The 19502-nt window shown below is 36.2% G+C and overlaps 2 protein-coding genes across 3 annotated transcripts; both read right to left on the bottom strand.

The window, feature by feature from the left end:
• Nucleotides 1-891: 891 nt before the first annotated feature.
• Nucleotides 892-12593, bottom strand: LOC123692048 (sterol regulatory element-binding protein 1). 2 transcript variants are annotated; one of them, XM_045636669.1, is made up of 16 exons: nt 12408-12593; nt 11691-12317; nt 11273-11535; nt 10749-10979; nt 10369-10561; nt 9957-10144; nt 9567-9754; nt 9156-9392; nt 8409-8583; nt 7447-7582; nt 6571-6748; nt 5614-5713; nt 4863-4940; nt 2689-2835; nt 1623-1758; nt 892-1184 (listed from the first exon to the last, which is right to left on the bottom strand). In XM_045636669.1, the coding sequence occupies exons 1-16, from the start codon at nt 12472-12474 to the stop codon at nt 967-969; spliced, it is 3162 nt and encodes a 1053-aa protein (XP_045492625.1). In that variant the 5' UTR covers nt 12475-12593; the 3' UTR covers nt 892-966. The 2 variants fall into 2 exon arrangements, with proteins under 2 accessions (XP_045492625.1, XP_045492626.1); XM_045636670.1 differs by having other exon boundaries at nt 6571-6721.
• Nucleotides 12594-14412: 1819 nt separating this feature from the next.
• On the bottom strand, nt 14413-18927 carry LOC123692057. Its single transcript, XM_045636687.1, has 2 exons — nt 18766-18927; nt 14413-17681 (listed from the first exon to the last, which is right to left on the bottom strand). Exon 2 carries the CDS (start codon nt 17662-17664, stop codon nt 16177-16179), a length of 1488 nt encoding a protein of 495 aa, XP_045492643.1. The 5' UTR covers nt 17665-17681; nt 18766-18927; the 3' UTR covers nt 14413-16176.
• Between the last annotated feature and the right edge of the window lie 575 nt (nt 18928-19502).

Below are 19502 nucleotides of genomic sequence, written 5' to 3'. Positions count from 1 at the left end.
TAGTGAACATTGACATTGACATAAAAGTAAGTCTACACCATAGATGTAAGCTTCTTGGTCTACACAGCTTCTTGGTCTACACCACCAACTACACAGAGCAACATCAAGAATGAATGTCTTAACCCGGGTCACTCGTGCTTGTGTGATAACCAAGAAGCTGTGATAACAAATGCTAGACATTTGAAATTGTAGTCGATACACTGAACTACTTATTTGATTTTGAATATTATTTTAAATAAGACAATGTCGATAATAGTTTGATAATGAAATATGCGCTGCGTTGCGCTTCGCTTTAACTGCGCCGCGGCCGGCCCTAAAGGGCACTGGGCATGTGGGTTCGTATTTCGTGTATTCGTTCGTACGTGAGTGGCTAGCATTAGGAAGTAATAACACGATTGTATACCAATTTTTTGTAATGATAACATCACACATAACATTATTACCTCGTTATGGTGTAGGCCACAGGCACAGAACTGTGGCCACAGGTGTAGGCGCTGCACTTAAATAATTAAGAGGAGACATCAATAGTTAAATTTTAACCCATGACCAGTATTTAGATTTATCGAGTATATTACAGGGACATTATCCTCATAACAGACTCTTTAGATCGATACAATAAAACTACGTGTTATTTTAACGATCCCCGGGCGAGGCAAGCGAATTTTCGTAAATCTTTGATGCAGTTTATATTCTTTTCATAATGAATCGAACGTTTTCTTTGAGGACAATAATGGTCTATATTCAGATATTCAGTGTTAAGCGTACTTTCCCTCAAGGTGGCATTACATAATTCACTCTGTATATAGATTAGTAGTTGCTTAATCCTTTAAATATTAGTGAAAATTATAATAGGGCGTGGGTTTTAGTAATTGTCACATAAAACAATACTCATTATTTATTTAAATTATTGATTCTTTATTACTATATTAAACTTCCAGTACAAAATATATTAAAACAAGGCGTCAATCAAGGCGCGGCAGGAAGCGTTCCAACAGATTTCATGAGATGGTAACAATGTGGTAGGCGGCTTCTGTGTCCAATTTTCTGCAAGGTGGCAGCTGCTTGCGCTAGCATTCCCGCGCGTTCTCCCGGCGCTGCCAACACCGCTGGCGGCAAATGTTTACAGGCCATGTATAAAGCTACCGCCCTTTCACCCTCGCCACCTCCACTTTCGAGTGCACGCTCTAAAAACACAGATAATAATATTATGTACTTAAAATATATTTCTCTTAGAGGTGATTATTAAATGCTGGGTTAGAACTTATGTGTCCAATAAAGGATTACATATTATAATAGTTAATCCTACTAATATTATAAATGCGAAAGTTTGTGAGTATGTATGTTTGTTACTCTTTCACGCAAATACTACTGAACCGTTTACAGTGATATTTAGCACACATATAGAGGGTAACTTGGATTAACACATAGGATAGGTTTCATCCCGGAAATCCCACGGGAACGGGAACTATGCGGGTTTTTCTTTCAAAACGCGGGCGGAAAGCTACTATGAATATAAACATGTCATTTGTATATTGGGAAAACAGTGGACAATTGGAACATATTTTTTAATTTAATTTAGGTAACAAAGGTGATTTATTACCTTTCATATAGAGCTTAATTACCTTTTCCACATATAATTGAAGATCTGTTCATTCTCGGTCTAAGACTTCCGTCGAGGAGTTGTTGCGTGCGTTTCGGTGCGGCGCCCGCCATCATGCGACATACCGCCGATTGTAGAAACACGCGTGATGTCACCCACTTCAACAAAAAAATATATACAATATAATACTTTTACGCTTCTATATACCTTTGTAGTCTGTAGAAGTCGACTTTCCATCAGTCGATAGTAAAGAAAAGTATAAATTTTTATAGTTTTTGTGCGAGCAAAAACCTTTCCATGCTTCGGGTTAGTTTATTTTGTAATTTTTTAACATTTAAATAAGTAGTAAATGTAAGGAACACAAAAACTTGTTTAATGTATAATTCAAAGTAGCTTCAATTTAAAAATGAAAAAGAAAGACAGCCAGACAGACTCTTTATGCTATGATTAAATATGTAGAAATAAAATAGTATATTAATTTAATGCACAAACCAGACTACACACACGTATACGTACAATTGCACACACACCAACACGCACGCACGCACACACACACTCATCCAAGAAAGAACTGATGCGAAAAGTTTGACGGCATAGAACATAAGTGAGAAAAGCAGCAATGCTATACGTCCCCCCGCGAAGTAAAGCCTAACGGCCATCCCGCGGGGATATGGATGGGAGAAAGAGGGTTGTTTTAGTCGGTATGGACCATGAAACCATGATCGAGACCGACATACCAGGTCGTAGATCTTGACCTGAGATACTTAACAGTATTTTTTCCCTTTATAATAATAAAAAAAAAAATTGGTTGTCTGTAAAGTCGGTTTACTGAACATAGTTGAACGTGACAACGTCCGATTGTGCTTCTTTGTCGCTCGTTCCGCGCTCTCGCTCGCACTTCAAGCCTTACATGGAACGCCTCAGATGAGTCAGAGCGAGGTAACGCCGCATGAGTCATGTTTTTTCGTGCGTGCAGCCGGCTTTATCGAATTATAAGACGTTGTCGCGTCAAAAAAAACACACACACTCATCCAACTCTCCACATATACACACACACACATCTACCTCTCCACAAATACACACATTACCGGTAGTGTTTGCGACAGCCGTCGCAGCGAGTGCAGATCCCGCTGGAAAGCCTTGAGCTGAGCCGGCGGAGCGGGCCCGCCGCCGCCCGCCTCCCACACGCCCGCGCGGACTTCCAGCACCCAGTCGCAGCATAGCACTTGCATCAGCTAGATACGTGTATAATATAATATGATAAGATAAAAAACTGTCGTACACTTGAATAATTATTCAAGGGTAAAAGCTCACTAGGGCTGAAAGGCTATTATCTCTTTAAGGTCTAGTGGGTAAAGTCACATCAGCGCAAGATGTCTACTTAGAGCGGCAGCGGAGGAGTGTCTTTAGGGCACCAACGGTGGCGTTCACAGGCCGAGTTAGCAGGCTTATTGCGCACCCATCAACACGCACTGGACCAGCGCGATGGGTTATTATTTGTCCAAACCTCTTCCCTCATAAAATACATATTAGGACGAGGGGAAGAGAGGCCTTTGCCCAGCAGTGGGACAGCCATGGCTGAATAATAATAAAAAATAAAATAAGAGTATATTCGAGAATAACATTATACATAAGGTACCATGTATACATAAAATATAATTATGCAATACATTGGGTATTATATATACAAGATATCTAGATATATTTAAGATATCTAGATTATATATTACGCTATCAAAAATACAAAATTAACAATCGGTTTACCATCCAATATAACATACAAAGTATGAGGAGGTATACATAAAACAATGTGTATTTGAAAAATAAATTCAATGTTCAAACACTAATGAATAAAACTAGGAAAAAAAATCATAACTGAAATATATAAATTTGTTAATAATATTTTACATAACGTTAAATTGGTATCAAAGTCGTAACTATAAACCAAAACTACAACAAACAAATATGGTTAATTGTAAATTCATGACATCAGTTTCTTTGAAATAAAATAAAAAAATACAATACATGCTGATTTCTTTCTACTATGAAATGAACATTTATTTAATTAAAAATATTACCTTTATCTAATAGTTTAACTAAGATTTTTAACGCAAATATTGCTCACAAAAAAGTGTCCGACTTCTAACACTTACCACAAACTCTTTCAAAAGGATCATCAAAACGTTAATTTTCACCATGACATTTAGTTTCATTATATTTAAAACCAAAGAAATATATAATAGCAATACTGCTTATTATGAATCCAAATACATATATAAATTACGAACAAAAGTCCCTTTTTGTTCTCAATTTGCGTTAAAAATCATTTGTTACACATATTATACAATATACATACTGTCAGAATGAAATCCATACTATAATATTACTAGCTTACCGACCGCGGCTTCGCCCGCTTTCTCTTAAACGATTTGAAATTTAAACTATCCTATCTCTCAAGTTGGATCGAACTGCACATAGTGTGCGAATTTCATTATAATCGGTTATGTGGTTTAGGAGTCCATTGAAGACAAACATTGTGACACGAGATTTATATATATTAAAAGAAGAATAAATGCGAAAGTAACTGTCTGTCTGTCTGTTACTCAATCACGCCTTAACTACTGAACCAATTTGCATGAAATTTAGTATAGAGATATTTTGATTCCCGAGAAAGGACATAGGCTACTTTTTACCCCGGGACATAGGATAGGTTTTATCCCGGAAATCCCACGGGAACGGGAACTATGCGGGTTTTTCTTTGACTGCGCGGGCGAAGCCGCGGGCGGAAACCTAGTAAATAATAAAAACATCTAAAACTACAAAGCGCAAAATAATAAAATCAGCAAAAAAAATAAGCTTCATCCATGCGACGAATTCAACTGCCGCGAGATTTGCTTTGTAGTAATATTGCACAAAATGAAACAAGTGCAATGCAACTACAATGCACTCCCGTGACAGTAATGCTGCTCGTATCCAAGGGCATTGTGATAAAAACTGTGCTAATGTGTTACTAAAATAAAAATAAATTAAAATAAACAGGTGAAATAAATCGAAAAAAAAACAAAAGAGAATAGAACAGCTATCTACTAAAGTTCAGGATATGATAAAATAGATCTCTATAAAAGGGAAACCCTTCAGAAATCAAATCAATTGGAATAAAAAAACTACAATCAAAGCTTCTGGCTGATAATAATGAATAATAAAAAAGTGCTTATGGTAGAATGGTTTATTGTGTGCTTTACGCTTTTAAAATACCACTTACCAGCATTAGTTGTGTGGGTTTCTTGCAGCAGTAATATGCCAACGAATCAGCTAGCCTGGCTCCCGCGATGTCGCATACCTGAAAATATAAACCATATTTATTTGATTACTTAGAAATATTACAATGTATAAAACAAAGTTGCTGTAACTGTCTATCTGTCTCTATGTTTGTTTAAATCTATACTTAATATTATAAACAAAGGAAGAGTTTGTTTGTATGTTTGTCTGAACGCGCTAATCTCAGGAACTACTTTTTCATAGCCCACTTATCGAGGAAAGGCTTTTATATCATCACGCTAAGACCAACAGGAGTGGATTAACGCGGGTAAAACCGCGGGGCACATCTAGTCTTTAATAAAACTACGCAACGGATTTTCGTTTGTGTTTTATAGAAATAATGATTTAGACAAAGCGGGCGAAGCAGCGGGCGGAATGATAGTTAAATATAATATAATAATTCTAAATCTACACTAATATTATAAAGAGGAAAACGTTGTATGTTTGTTTGGTTGTAATGAATAGGCTCATAAACTACTGGACAAATTTTAAAAATTATTTCACCATTCGAAAGCTACATTATCCACGAGTAACATAGGCTAGGTTTTATCCCGGAAATCCCACGGGAACGGGAACTATGCAGGTTTTTCTTTGAAAAAGCGGGCGAAGCCGCAGGCGGAAAGTTAGTATAATAATATAATGTAAGTCCGAAGATTTAAATATAGGCTTTGAATTTAAACAACAAATTAATTTACCTTAAGTATCGTCTCAGAGGTCTTCTTGATGGAACGTTCATCTCGACACTGCGCCAAGCTCAAGAGACCGCGCCGACTTTTGTACGCCATGTGGAGCGCTCTATATATCGATAGCACAATACATATATTTTATGTTTATACAAGGAAAGACAATAGTTATTAATACGATAAGTATAAACATCACGGTCGTGTTTAATAAACACAAAACCAATTAGAATTTCTAACTCATCAGCGAGGTGAGGATTGTCTCAGTTGTTATTTTAATGTTGGCCGATACTGTATGGTAAGTTTTTGATCTACTTTAAGACTACACCCTTTTTATTATGATACGGTACGGTACGGTAAGTTACCTACCGAATAATGAATATAGCAAAATTGTAATAACTTTTATTTAATGAATTTTTTCTATTCTTTATAAATTTAAACTTTTATTTAATTTACGGTAACTTATATTGGGGCGTTTCATGTAACATTTTTGGATATTTCTCGCTTTATTAAAAAAAAGGTATTATTGTCATTTCACTCATTAGGTATAGTACTTTCAATATCAATTTAAAGTTTTTTGATATCTATTATAGTTACGGAATAATCGCCTGTGCACACTTAACGATTACACCCTGTATAGCGCAAATTGTTTGGTTGCTAAATAAATAAAAAATCCATACTAATATTATAAATGCGAAAGTAACTCTGTCTGTCTGTCTGTCACTCGATCACGCCTAAACTACTGAACCGATTTTCATGAAATTTGGTTAATGGAGATATTTTGATACCCGAGAAAGGACATAGGCTACTACTACTACATCCCTTAAAAATGATGCAATCCCGGAAATCCCACGGGAACGGGAACTATGCGGGTTTTTCTTTGACTGCTCGGGCGAAGCCGCGGGCGGAAACCTAGTGTAAAATAAATAAAGGTTGATTTTAGAAGATTTCAAGGGTTTACACTACACTTACCCAGGTAATGGATCTTCGCAATTAGCCAAGGGTTCGGGCAACATGTTCAGTCTGTCGCCGATATCCGCTGCTTTGCTGACGTCAGCGAGCAACCACGTGGCCGCCACGCCCACTATATTCGCCCACCATTCCATCACTGGGTCCCAACAACCTAGTTTTAAAGTTGTGGGTAATATCACTGTTTAAACATTTATCTTATGTTATACTGTTATTCAGTAAGAATACTAATCTACATAGGATTAATACTTAATATTTCTCTTAATACAGATAACATTTTCCGTGTCATTTTTATAGAATTAATGCACGAACACGAACCACGCACCAACATCCCTTAATTTAACATTGAGATAATATTACTACGTATGGAGGAGACACCACAAACAAAATCTGTGCGCCATTTTTTTTGCTCTAAGTTTTAAAAATTATTTTCTAGTTAGGTACTTACCGATGAAAGTTATTCTCTTGCACTTTTCCGTATTATTTGTATTATTTGTGCAATATCGTAACACACACGAAGGCATATTTGATGCGTTTCACTTTAAAACAAATAAAAAATGAGCGTGCAGTTACGCCATATGGCGTATGTTGAGCGGAACATAAGTGATGTAGGCGGTGTCGTCTCCATATGTATATCTCAATGTAATTTAATTACGTATTTAGTTCACCTCTCTATCATTATAATTTCATCTTCAATTTCAGGATCACTGATATAATTTTACATTATTAACATGCAAAGGATAACCTATTAGAATCACCAACACTTTGAAACACATTTAAAAGCTGGTCAAAAAATTTTAATAACTATCCTAAGGTTCCTAAATTCCAACCCCAGTTCTACTCTCAACTAAAGTGTCAAGTACAAACACAAACACTAACCAGTGTGTTGTGGTGAATCAGCGGACACGTCTTCAGTGATCAACTTGACGGTATCCAGCACGTCTCGAGTGTTGCTGCGTTCGTCCGCACATAGCAACATGTGCAGACTCTTTTGTAAGAGCTCCAGGTGGTATGCCTGAAAAGAAGATGTAGATTTTATATTAGATTATTACTATTGCCATTGATTGATTCAAGACATGTTTTTTAAATGTGAATTGTGATGTTATGTCCTGAATTACGTACTTAAATACTTATTCTGATTCGTATGTAATATGTACTTGTTATTCCGTCCGGTTTGTTGAACCTTACAGACAGGACCCTAACAGGACATGTAACTAACTATCATTCATACAAAAAAAAAAAAGTGCTTATGCATATTTTGTTTTTTTTTTAATGATATTGTCAATTTTCCAACTTTCTTTTTTAAATAATTTCAAACTTGTTGAGAGTAAACTTTAAAGGTCATGTCATGGCAATACCGTCACATCATGGAGTAAGGCAATGATTTTGGTATCTTTGAATCTTGTCAAAGAAGTTTCACTTCTGACACGTGCTCGGCACACACGCTCTTTTTCTTGTTCTTTAAATAGGCCTCGATGTCTTACCCGGGTCACTCACATTTGTGATAATTCATCGTGTAACAATGTACGCAGGTTTGGTATCATGTAAGAACAAAAAATCATTCGTAAATGTATTTCTACACTCTTGAAGTTTCACTTACACGTGTGCTCGGCATACACGCTTTTTGAAGTGAAATCTTCTTTAGCGGCGTCGAGCACTTTTTCTGTAATGGGTATAAAATCTTAAACTCGCGTCAGGACACGTGACCTGATCGAAAAAGCGTAAGTCGGATGGAGAGTAGGTAGACAGCTATCCCCTTTCTACAACGCGCTTTTTCACTTCTGCCGGCACTCCCGGAGTGCAACCCGTCTTTTTTTTATTCATCGTTTCCCAGCACTCACCCGCATGGCGTACGCGAGCGGGTCGGCGGGGCAGGGGATGCGCGAGAAGAGCGCGGGCGCGGAGTCGTACGCCCAGCGGCGCGTGCGCAGGAAGCGCTGCCCGCGCGCGCTCGTCGACCAGCGCACGCGCACGCCCCACTCGCCGCGCCACACGCTGCACGCGCCCAGGTAGTAGCTGCGATCAAAGGTGTACAATATAAGCCAAAATATCAGCATTTCTTGTTTCAACTTGACAAGTAGATTGAGGGAAATAAAATAAATTTTGATGCCTAGAGTCTAGATAATTGGAAAAAATACATGATAGTCGATTGTATATCACTACATAGTATAAAATAAAGTCGCTTTCTCTATTCCTATGTCCCTTTGTATGCTTAAATCTTTAAAACTACGCAACGGGTTTTGATGGGGTTTTTTTAATATATAGAATGATTCAAGAGGAATACATAGTATATAATTTATTAGATTTTAGACAAAGCGGGCGAAGCCGCGGGCGGTAAGCTAGTTATATAATAAATGAATCGCCAAATGTGTTGCTCAAATCTCGAAAACAGCTGAACCAATTTTGTGTGTTGCTAAGAGAAAACGTAAACATGTACCACGGGCGCAACCGGGGCGGACCGCTATTTATGTATCAATAAACTTAATTTTCATTATTATAATTTCTATAAAACTGGTGATGATAATGCAGATAGAACATTAATACACACCTATTTTTTTTACTTTTCAATTCCTACAAGTGTCACTTACCCACATAACCAATTTCCGATCTTTGGCATGTAGTCCTTGAAAACCAATGCAGCAGTTATATAAGTATCGGCTAGAAGCTGTTTGTCACCCGTTACTTCAGCTAGATTCACAGCTTGTAACGCTAATAGGACACGTTCGCTGCGACCGCTGTGATTTGACAATAGTTCCAATTGGGCGAGGCGATGGGAAACACTTGAGACCTCCGCTGCCCAGTGCTTGGTCGCTCTTCGAGCTGGGCTGTTACGAAAAGATAATTAACTATATTTATATTTGGCATTCAAAAGTCAGGAAAATTTAAGGGCAAAAGTTAAAAAAATCAAAATTTAATTTAAAAGTATTCAAGTATAAATAATTGTAATGGTGCTGATTAAGATCAGTTTTTTACCAAAAAAATGTAAACCACAGTCAAACCTGTCACTAAATAAATCGCCAGCGCGTCGTGCCAAAAAGCCACCAAGAGGGAGTCTTTGTAGAATTTGTCTCAAAATCGCCGCAGCCAAGGCGGAAAATTTGGCCTTTCCTTGTTCTCCTGATTGCACACTTTTACCACAAGCCGCTAGCGATTGGTGAAGTTCTAATCGAGCATTTGTTAGGTCACCCTGAAAATATACATTTCAATTACATTTTTGTACAAAAATACATCAGAATATCTTAATAAAAAATAAAAAAAAAACACAATGAAAATATACAAACATGCACTATTACTATATGATATTTTAAGCGCGCAATACTAATGTCGCCTTAAAAAATGGTAAGACAGCACAATAAAAAGGTACCAGAAAATATGTAAAGCAATAGTACCTTTTTTAAATGATTATCCGCTAGGCGCTTGTGTTTGTAAAACAGTCCAGCCTCTTTTGACTGTGATTTAGGTACAGAGTCACCGTATACTAAGAGCTTAATAAGACAGCCGCTGAGAAGTATGAAATTCACGAGATATATTAAAAATATGTTAAATAACCACATTCCCCAACCAGATCCACTTGAATCTGAAAATTGACACAAAACATTACAATACATCAATAAAAAAGGTTTAAAATAAGGTCAATATTTATCTACCCTCATCCATGTCCTGATATATTTAAAAATAATGCTAATTAAAATAATGATATATGTACTGATAACTTCTTTCAGAACAAAATATCTAATGATATTTTTTATAAGTGTATATCGCTGTAAGTCAGCTACAAAAAAATTTAATTTTAATACTCACTCAAATTATCGTCAGACAATATTCTTCTTTGATCAAATCTTGAACTATAATCCGTTTGTTGTGAGTCTAACATGAAGCTTCCAAAGAAGGCACTAAATGGATTGAAAGCTATCAACCCAACCATGAAAGCACACAGAGCCAAGCGAGAATGATCACCCATTCCCATCACTATTTTTGAGTATTTTTCGTCGGCCTAAAAATACATACAAAAATATTGGTTAAAAGAAATGAACAACAAATTCATTGCTTTGTAAAAGATATTAAAAATCACCTAAACCTATTTTTTTTTTCTGATTTTTTTATTTACACATGAAATTGGAATCTAGTATGAAATCAATATAAATTTTTTTAAATTTTTTATTAAAAAGTTACAAAAATACCTTAAATTCTGGTGAAGATGGAGAATCACTATCAATACCATGAGGAGAGTGGTAAGGCGATGAAACGTCACTGTGTGGTGGAGTGTACGCTCCTTCAAATCCAACATCTTTCACTCCCGATTTCTGGCATGCCATTTTGAGAGCGACATTTTCCTGCTTCAATCTAGCATTCTGATTTTGTAAGTACTTAATGTACTCAATTGTTTTCCTTAATATAGCAGATTTATTTAACTGCAATTATAAAATACAATATTTAAAAATTATGTTGAGAAATTTTTTAAGAATAGAAAAAGAAGTACCACATAAAACACGGATTTGAATTGCGCCTCACCAAATTGATTTAATTAAGTTAAGTTATCTTATCTAAAAAGTCAGAACTACTGTTCTACAGTTCAATAACATTATGTGTTCAAAAACAGCAATTATACTTTAACTTTATTTCAATAATCATCAAACTCTTAAACAATGGTATCAAAAAAAGCATGTGGATTTAAATTATTAAAACTTAAAAAACATTCACATACCTTTGCCTCTTCACCAACTAACATATTCTTAAGTTCTATTATTCTGTCATTGATACTAGTTCTATAGCGTCTTTCTATGGCATTATGGGCACTCCGTTTCACCTCTTTTACTTTGGGCGGAGCAGAGTTTGACTGATTAAAGGAGATTTTATCACCATCCAATACAACTGGAATGCCTGTTGTTAGTAAAGTTGGCCCATTATTACTTGTGAAAAATGTATGTATTGGTCTGTTTTCATTGCTGGCTTTTGTTCCTTGAGTTCCTGAAACTCATAAAAATATTACAGTTAAGACTAGTTATTTTATAAAAAATCTGTTTTAGATGAGATAATCACTATGACACAAGAATTTTGTGTATTGCAACTTGTGTTTTACTAACAAAAGATCTGCGATTCAGGTTCACCTTGCAATTTCTTACCTTGTATTGGGGCACTTGTATACATTAGTGTCTGAGTTTCTGGGCTAATTATATTTGATTGCAATAACACAGGAGAAAAATTTGCATCACTACTCTTTATTATTACTGGTGTAACTCCTTTTGCATTATTTGGTAGTAACAAGGGCTGAGTGGTTTGAGGTTTATGTGTGTCATTTATCTGTTGAACTCCATCTAGCTGCACCAGAGAAGTTCTTCCATCAGGCAGCTGTTGTAAACTTCCATGAGTTAGGTTAACGTAAAGTGGATGCTGTACCACTTGCTGTACAATCATTGGTGTTTGAGCAGGCGCCTGTGTTGTTACACATGGTGTCTTATCGGGAATGGGAGTGCTTTCTTTGGTAAGCGGCAAATTATATGATTCTTCTCTTCCATAAACTCCCAATACAGGACTTCTTTTAGGTTGTGGTATCTGTACTGAAGATTTAGTGCTCTGAGAATACTGCGACATTAAAGGATTTCCTGTTCTGTTTGGATATGGGGAAACCTTAGGTGAAGTATTTGCAGTAAATTTCGTATCAACATCGATTAAATCAATGTCGTTATCAATCAATGCCAGCTCTTCTTCAAGCTTGACCATAAAATCTCCATCACAGCCGCTGAGAAAGTCTGGAATTATAACAAATTAAAAAGGCATTTATATATTTCTTTATAAGAAAAAATTATAAAAAATTACTAAGCCAATTTATTATTACTCACCCTCAATCTCTGCGATATCATTTACATTAAATACGTCAGTATTCATTAAAGGCTCATCAGAATCCATTTTTAGTCTTACTTTACTTTAGATTCATTTGAAAACTGCGTAATTATTAAAGTAAATCATTCAAAATTACACATAAATTATTAAAACAATTCCATCAGTGTTTACTTCCGCTCGCTATTTTCATTATTTTGACAATCTATTTTACAGCCAATCAGAAGGCCTTTTTTCGGTGGTACGATATTACGTCATCCGAGTAAGATTCGTTTTGAAATATTATGCTAGTAAGACGTACACCATGACATAATATTGCATCATTTATATTTTTATTTTATTTTATGTTCAAAATATTGATTAACATATATGCAAAATTATTAACCTTATTAAAACTGTCTTATTTTTACGAATTACACTTTGGAATTTATACTAGTGACATCTAGCAATGTTTTGTTGTAACATTGTTTCATAATTGCCCCGATAGATGGCTTCCTTTAGAAATCGAATACAGTGTAAACTGTAAATAAAAATAAAAATTTCGCGGCTGAGTTTTTTTTTAGATAAAAATTACAAAATGAGTTTTATCGTATATCCTGTGCTAATGTAAAATGAGCTTAAAATTTTGTTCAATCTATGAAATAATATTACCTAATCATTCGGAAAATCAAGCTACATATTAGTTACCTAGGTAGGTACGTATTTTAAATTTAAATTAAATAATACTATAGCCGCTTGGCCCGCCTCCGCTCTGGATCACCCATGGAAAAGTCGGACGCTTCTGAATAGTGTAGCTTTCTATTAGTGAGAAAATTTTCATGATTGGATCAGAAATTCTGAAGATTCCTTTTGGCCACATATACCTACATACCTACAAAAGCTTATAAACTATAGCTGTTCCGGGCAAACCCACCACGGGCAAAAGCTGGTATTTTATACCTACCTAGTTTTATTCTGACATTTATCATTTACTAGCTGCTCCGCGCGGTTTCACCCCCGTGGCTCCACTCCTGTTAGTTGTAGCGTGATGATATATAGCCTATAACCTTCCTCGATAAATGGGCTATCTAACACCGAAAGAATTTTTCGTATCGGACCAGTAGTTCCCGAGATTAGCGCGTTCAAACAAACAAACAAACATATCTTCGGCTTTCTTTGTTTAATCAAAATCCGGCCAGTAGTTTTCCCGTGAAAAGTATTATAACAAATAGGTATTAAGTATAGGTATATACAAAATATACTTATTACATACCTACTTTTATACTTTCGCCTTTATAATATTACTAGGACAACAGATTTTATACTAAATTTTTACTATGGTAGGGTAGGACTACATTCTTTAATTTATAATCATCAATGTTTCTGTAAATAACTGTTTTATAATATATGTAATAGGTATGTATTATATGGCTTCGCCCGTGGTACATGTTTACGTTTTCTCTACATAAGAACCATCCTCGTACTTCAAGGAATATAATAAAAAAAGAATTATCGAAATCGGTTCAGCCGTTCTCGAGTTATGCACTTACCAACACATTTTGCGATTCATTTTTATATACCTATAAGATTATTATATGTAGGTATTATACCAATTATCAATAACTGTCTAGGGCCTTTTTTTTGGTAACGGGGAAGAAATCTTAACTAAAGATACTCGCCTAGGCACTAAATGCTTATCTAAGTAGCTACCTAGGTAGGTATCTAGTTTCTTAGTTATAAATCGAAAAAGAATAGAAAAAATTCGGTCGCGAGGCGGGATTCGACCCCGAATCCTTTGTTTTAATCTTTAGTCATGTTTTATCTCATTTTATTAAAAAAGTCTAGCTAAATAATTTACTTGAAGTATTTACCTATACCTATTATAGTAGGTACCTATCTAGGTAGGTAGTAAATATATCATCTGACTTCTCACTTCAAAAAAAGTTTCTTTGAGTAGGTACTTACCTTAGGGTAGCATTTGTAGGTATATCTAATATAAATTCAGGTGGTTTATAATAAAAAGTTATCTTCAATTAAAAGTTTATTTTGTATTTATATAACATTATATTATTTGTAAATACCTATAGATAGAGTTCTTATTAATATTATAATGTAGTTACAACGTAAACAAACTCCATTTGATTTAAACTACAATCAGTAATTGAATTTATACTATACATAACCAACTATAAAAGTACTTAAGACTTGAGTTTAACTAAAGATGATGTTTACTACACCAGCTTAATTAATATTCATAGGCACAGTATTATTTTACAATCACATAATATCCAATAAAAGCTAAAATGAGGTAAAATGATTAGGAATTCGACAAGAGAAACTATTAGGTATTTAAAATAATTTCTAGGTAGTATATTTAAATCTGTTAATTTAATTTAAAATCTACAAATTCACAAAAAAGTGCCTTAATCGTGTTTTAATAAAAAACAGCACAAAGTGAATCTACTGGAATGTCCACAAAACATCTCGATATCAACAAACAAGGCACAAAATCGTGATATTTTAGTGTCTACACACTCAAAACGTGATCACCCTAATTTAAACAATATGCAAACATTTATAAAACGTATCTATGGCATTGTCAAACTAGACTAAAGTAACAAATCAGTCTTCCAAAAATTATAAAATAATAAGTAATTATACTTAGTTGGTACATAATATATTTAACTTAAATAATAGTGACAGAATTAACATTAAATATTTTACTTGAACACAATGTTTGACGTACAACAGATTTAATAAATAAATATTATAATGATATCTTCCAAAATGTATTGAGGAAGATTTATTAAAGTTCAGTGTTTATAAGATACAACTATTCACAAGGTACGCCGAACCATCTAATAACTACAATGTAACAAATCTGCAACCACATTAACACCTACGAATAATAATAAGGTATTTAATTACGTATTCAACGGTATTGCAAATTATTGTTTCATATAAATACATACATTGAGCATTCTTAGCTAATATGAAATTCCTAATACTAATAAGAACGACCGTGCTTGTGCAAATCAATTACTTTCAAAGATGAACTTTTAACAATAAACAGATATGGCAAAATGCAAACAATTGTTATATTTATCTAAACTTTAACTTAGGGAATATTTACTATTAAATGTAAAACATCGCTACTCAATGTATCTATAATGAGCGTCACAGTCGCACGATCCAAACTATAAATTGCATATTAGTTTATTAAACCAAGTTTGTAACGTGCGGTGCCGTGGACTAGAGTCAAAACTATAGCGAGCGTGAGGTAATGGCGGCGTTTCAGTCTATAAACATCACAGTCGCGGACAACAAATTGCACAATAACTCGTCTAGGCGGACCTACCAGAGGTGCACGGCCAGGCCGGCGCTGCCTTCCTAGCCCTAACGGTTACCGCTCCAACTGACATAACCTTACAAACTAGTTATTCCTAACTTATAGACTATTCTATTAACAGAGACGTAAATGTTATAAAACATAAAAAAAAAACTACTGAAGAAAAAAACAAACATAAAATCACAAGACACCGCCATACCGCCTAACGGAAATTTGATTTCGTTGTTCGGTTAAATGGCGTTAGAAAATAAATAGAATAGAAAAGAGGTAGAAGATAAGTGGCTACAGGGCCCATTGCAATTGCCCGGCCGGAGCGCCCGGTCGATGTATTTATTACTATTCGCGCGCGACGCATCCTACCAGTTTAGTCTACAAATAAGTGTCTTAACTAACTTTGTACGCCTATATCAGTCTTGTCAGTATTATACAATGCCTTTAACTTTTCAATCTCTTTCACTGCTACAATCGAGAGCAAAGTTACGAGGTGGAACGATCACTCCAGATGGTGGATCGGGATCGCGACGTCTTGCCAGTGAAAGATCTTCAACGTGGTCGTCATCGTGTTGTGGGGAACGGGGAGACTGCGGTGCTGATCTTGGGGGAGTTCGTGGTGTTAAAGCTGCATGAGCAGCTGCCGCGAGAGCCATAGCGTGAAGAGCTTCCCGGCCTCCATCTCTTGTTGCTCCTTCTAAAGCTTGTTGGAGAAATGATGGATCAATGAGTGGCGTTGTAGGTGGGTGATCGTCATTACCTCCCGTACCACTTAAGCCATAAGGAAATGCAGCTCCATTAGATTCTCTCTTTACACCGCGACTCATTGGTCGACTTGTTGTAATGCCAAGCTTCTTTACTTTATCATACAATGTACGTGATGGTACTCCGTACTTACGGGAAGCTTGTAATGCGCTCATTCCATTTCGTACGCACTCAATTGCTGACATTATATCTGATCGTGTGTATTGCTTGTATCGCTTCCATTCTGGCTTTTGTTGAGGTGGCACGTATGGAGCTAAGCCGGCTCTTACGTCTTGTTGAAAGTTAGTAGGTGGTGATGACGGATGGAAAGTGCGTTGATTTTCTTCTTCAAATGAACGTTCTGTGTAGGGAGAGTGAGCATCTTCAGACCGGTCTGAACGATTATAATGAGGCGACGATGCTCTTGATGACAATCTTCGAGGACGATAATCAAATGGACGCTGAGGACTCACAGGTCGTTCAGATTCATGTGCCGAGCCATTGGAATGTAAGCGGGTTGGTTCATGCTGACTCACGGGATGACAAACAAGGGAAATAGGTTGAGATGAATCCACTGATGTGTTTTGGGCTAAAACATTTCTTAAAATTGGAGTATCACGAGTGGCTAGCATGCTTGAAAGTTTTTTACGTTTTAAAGGGTTCATATCCGCTGAATCGTATGCTGCGGAGAGAAGAGGTGCCGTGGGTGGAGGCGGCCAGCGGTTGATCTGTACCGGAGGCGAAATGCTAGATGGCGCAGCGGGCACGACTCTGGGAGGCGAGGCAGCAGGAGTTCGCTCACTGCTACCCGGGCGGCGCCGCAGCTCCGTCATATCGAACAAACCTTTAACTTCCAGCTGCTCGGCTACCTTCATTATTCTCGGAATATGCGCTTGGGTGACATTTACTTCACCCGTATACATGTATTCAAGCAGCGCGCGCATTTCAAAATCTTTAACACCTGGAAATAGTATACTGCAGTGATCCATGGGCACATCTGCCAGAATTGACTGGAAATATGGAGAGTTTGCAGCCAACACAACTCTGTGAGCTTTAAAAGTGACTTGATCGTCAACTACAAGCGTACAGTCGACGTACGTCTCTACCTTTATTAACGCCTCTAGGATCTCTACTAAATTTGTCTTGTGGTGGTTCCATTTTAAGCAAAACGTCTGTTGACCTTCGCTGCTACCCATTTTTCTGAATTGAGCTTCTGTGAACAAAAGAAAATATGTTAATAAAACATTGAAGAGATGCATTTAATCATAGGAAACACGCATCAAAATAAATTCTAATAAGACAAAAATAACAAAAACGTCTTTAAAAAATTAAAAAAGATATAAAAATTAAGTCTAGCTATTATTTATTTATTATTATTTATGTAACACCTCTACTACCTACCTACTTACATTAATATAGACAGAAATTTTTAAATGAATATTTATTTTGAAAACTAAACAGAAACAGTGCAAAATTCTAGTGAATTGAATATTAAAATTATGTTTAGTTTTAATACAGACATAATTCTAGATTAAGAAAATCTAAGCAAATAGCGAGATGATTTCAGAATAATATTACCTATCAAATATTTCAAATAAGTACATTTCGGTTATGCTATGCAAAAATATTAAAATTTAAAACACATAAAATAATAGAATAGCAACATTAAAACAAACCGCAATATAAAGTTAACAAACTACGCTATAAACTGGCTGCTACAAAACAAACCTGGCAAAACGCCGTCACACGAAGAAGCCGGATACATAGCAAAGTCCAGTGAGTGAACACAACCAAACAAACTCGCGCCTCGCAGTGCACATACGCACTCAGAGCTCACGCACCGCTAACGATCGCCAAGTGCGAAGTGCGGACCGACAGTGCGCTCGCCGCTCAGCGCTGCTCGAACACTCAACCACTGCCCGCCCTACCCCATTTACATATATCGCTATAGCCCTTCCTTACCAAATTGACTTTTACCTTTTATTCAGCAGGTACATCGAATTTAGGGAACCGATGAAAGACTGCGCGATCCCTCCTAACATGTTATACCGCATTCAATTGTTATTGCACTTTTAACTTTATATTCCGTCGCCTTAGAGTTTTAAATAAAATAAAATAGATTTTGAAATAAATAAAACTCTCTAATATAACTAGTATAGGTACTTTGAAAAAACTTAATACATTTTATGTGCACAAAACAGCGAATATTTATAAACTAACTTTATTTAAAACTTTATAAAATAAAAAAACTCCTATTAAAAAAAATAAAAACAGTAACTATATATTAAGAAACTTACCCTTTAATTGTTTTGAAAGATCCAATTTCAGTTTCGGCGAGAACTCATGCGTTGTAAAACTTCATGTGAAAAATTCGTATTAGCACTGAACAAAGTTCGTAGCACAAGGGGTTGTATCGCGATAAGCTAGTGGTCGTTCGCCCTGTGGGGGCGGTGTGCTCTTCCGAGCGTCTAGCGATGACTGTTGGTTGCAAGCGGGCGCTCGCAGTCCTCCGCCGCCGTGCCCCGCACCTCCGTGCGCTTTTTTACGCACACATCGCGTCGGAGTGCAGTGCAATTGCGTGCGGGCGAGAGTGCGGGGCGCGGCGCGTTCGAATTGCACCCGCAGAGGAGGGCAGCCGCGCTTGTGTGCGTGAGTGCGCGCGCGCATACCACGCACCGTGCCCTTGTGTGCCTCCTCTATAGATTAAAGCCGAATTCGGCTCATAAAAAGCTGAGCCTCACCCAGGCTCTTTGTATGCTAACGTTGAACTTCGCGTCGTGCTATCGAAATAAAATATTCTGTTAGTTCGTTAATTATCATAAAACTCGAATTAATATGCTTTCTATCATTAACTTAACATAGTAGATATATTTACTTTCGAATAATTTTTAAAAGCCATTGTATCGGCCGAAATGTTGACTCAAGTAAAAATTATACTTTCCTAACAATATTCACATTTTAATAACGAGAGACTACACTGCAATGTGCAATGTCTATAATGGTACAAATAATTGCATACAATTGTAGAAAAATA

The sequence above is a fragment of the Colias croceus genome, chromosome 5 (assembly GCF_905220415.1).
Source record: "Colias croceus chromosome 5, ilColCroc2.1".
NCBI classification, from domain to species: Eukaryota; Metazoa; Arthropoda; class Insecta; order Lepidoptera; family Pieridae; genus Colias; species Colias croceus.
This window is presented reverse-complemented; position numbering and strand designations above follow the sequence as displayed.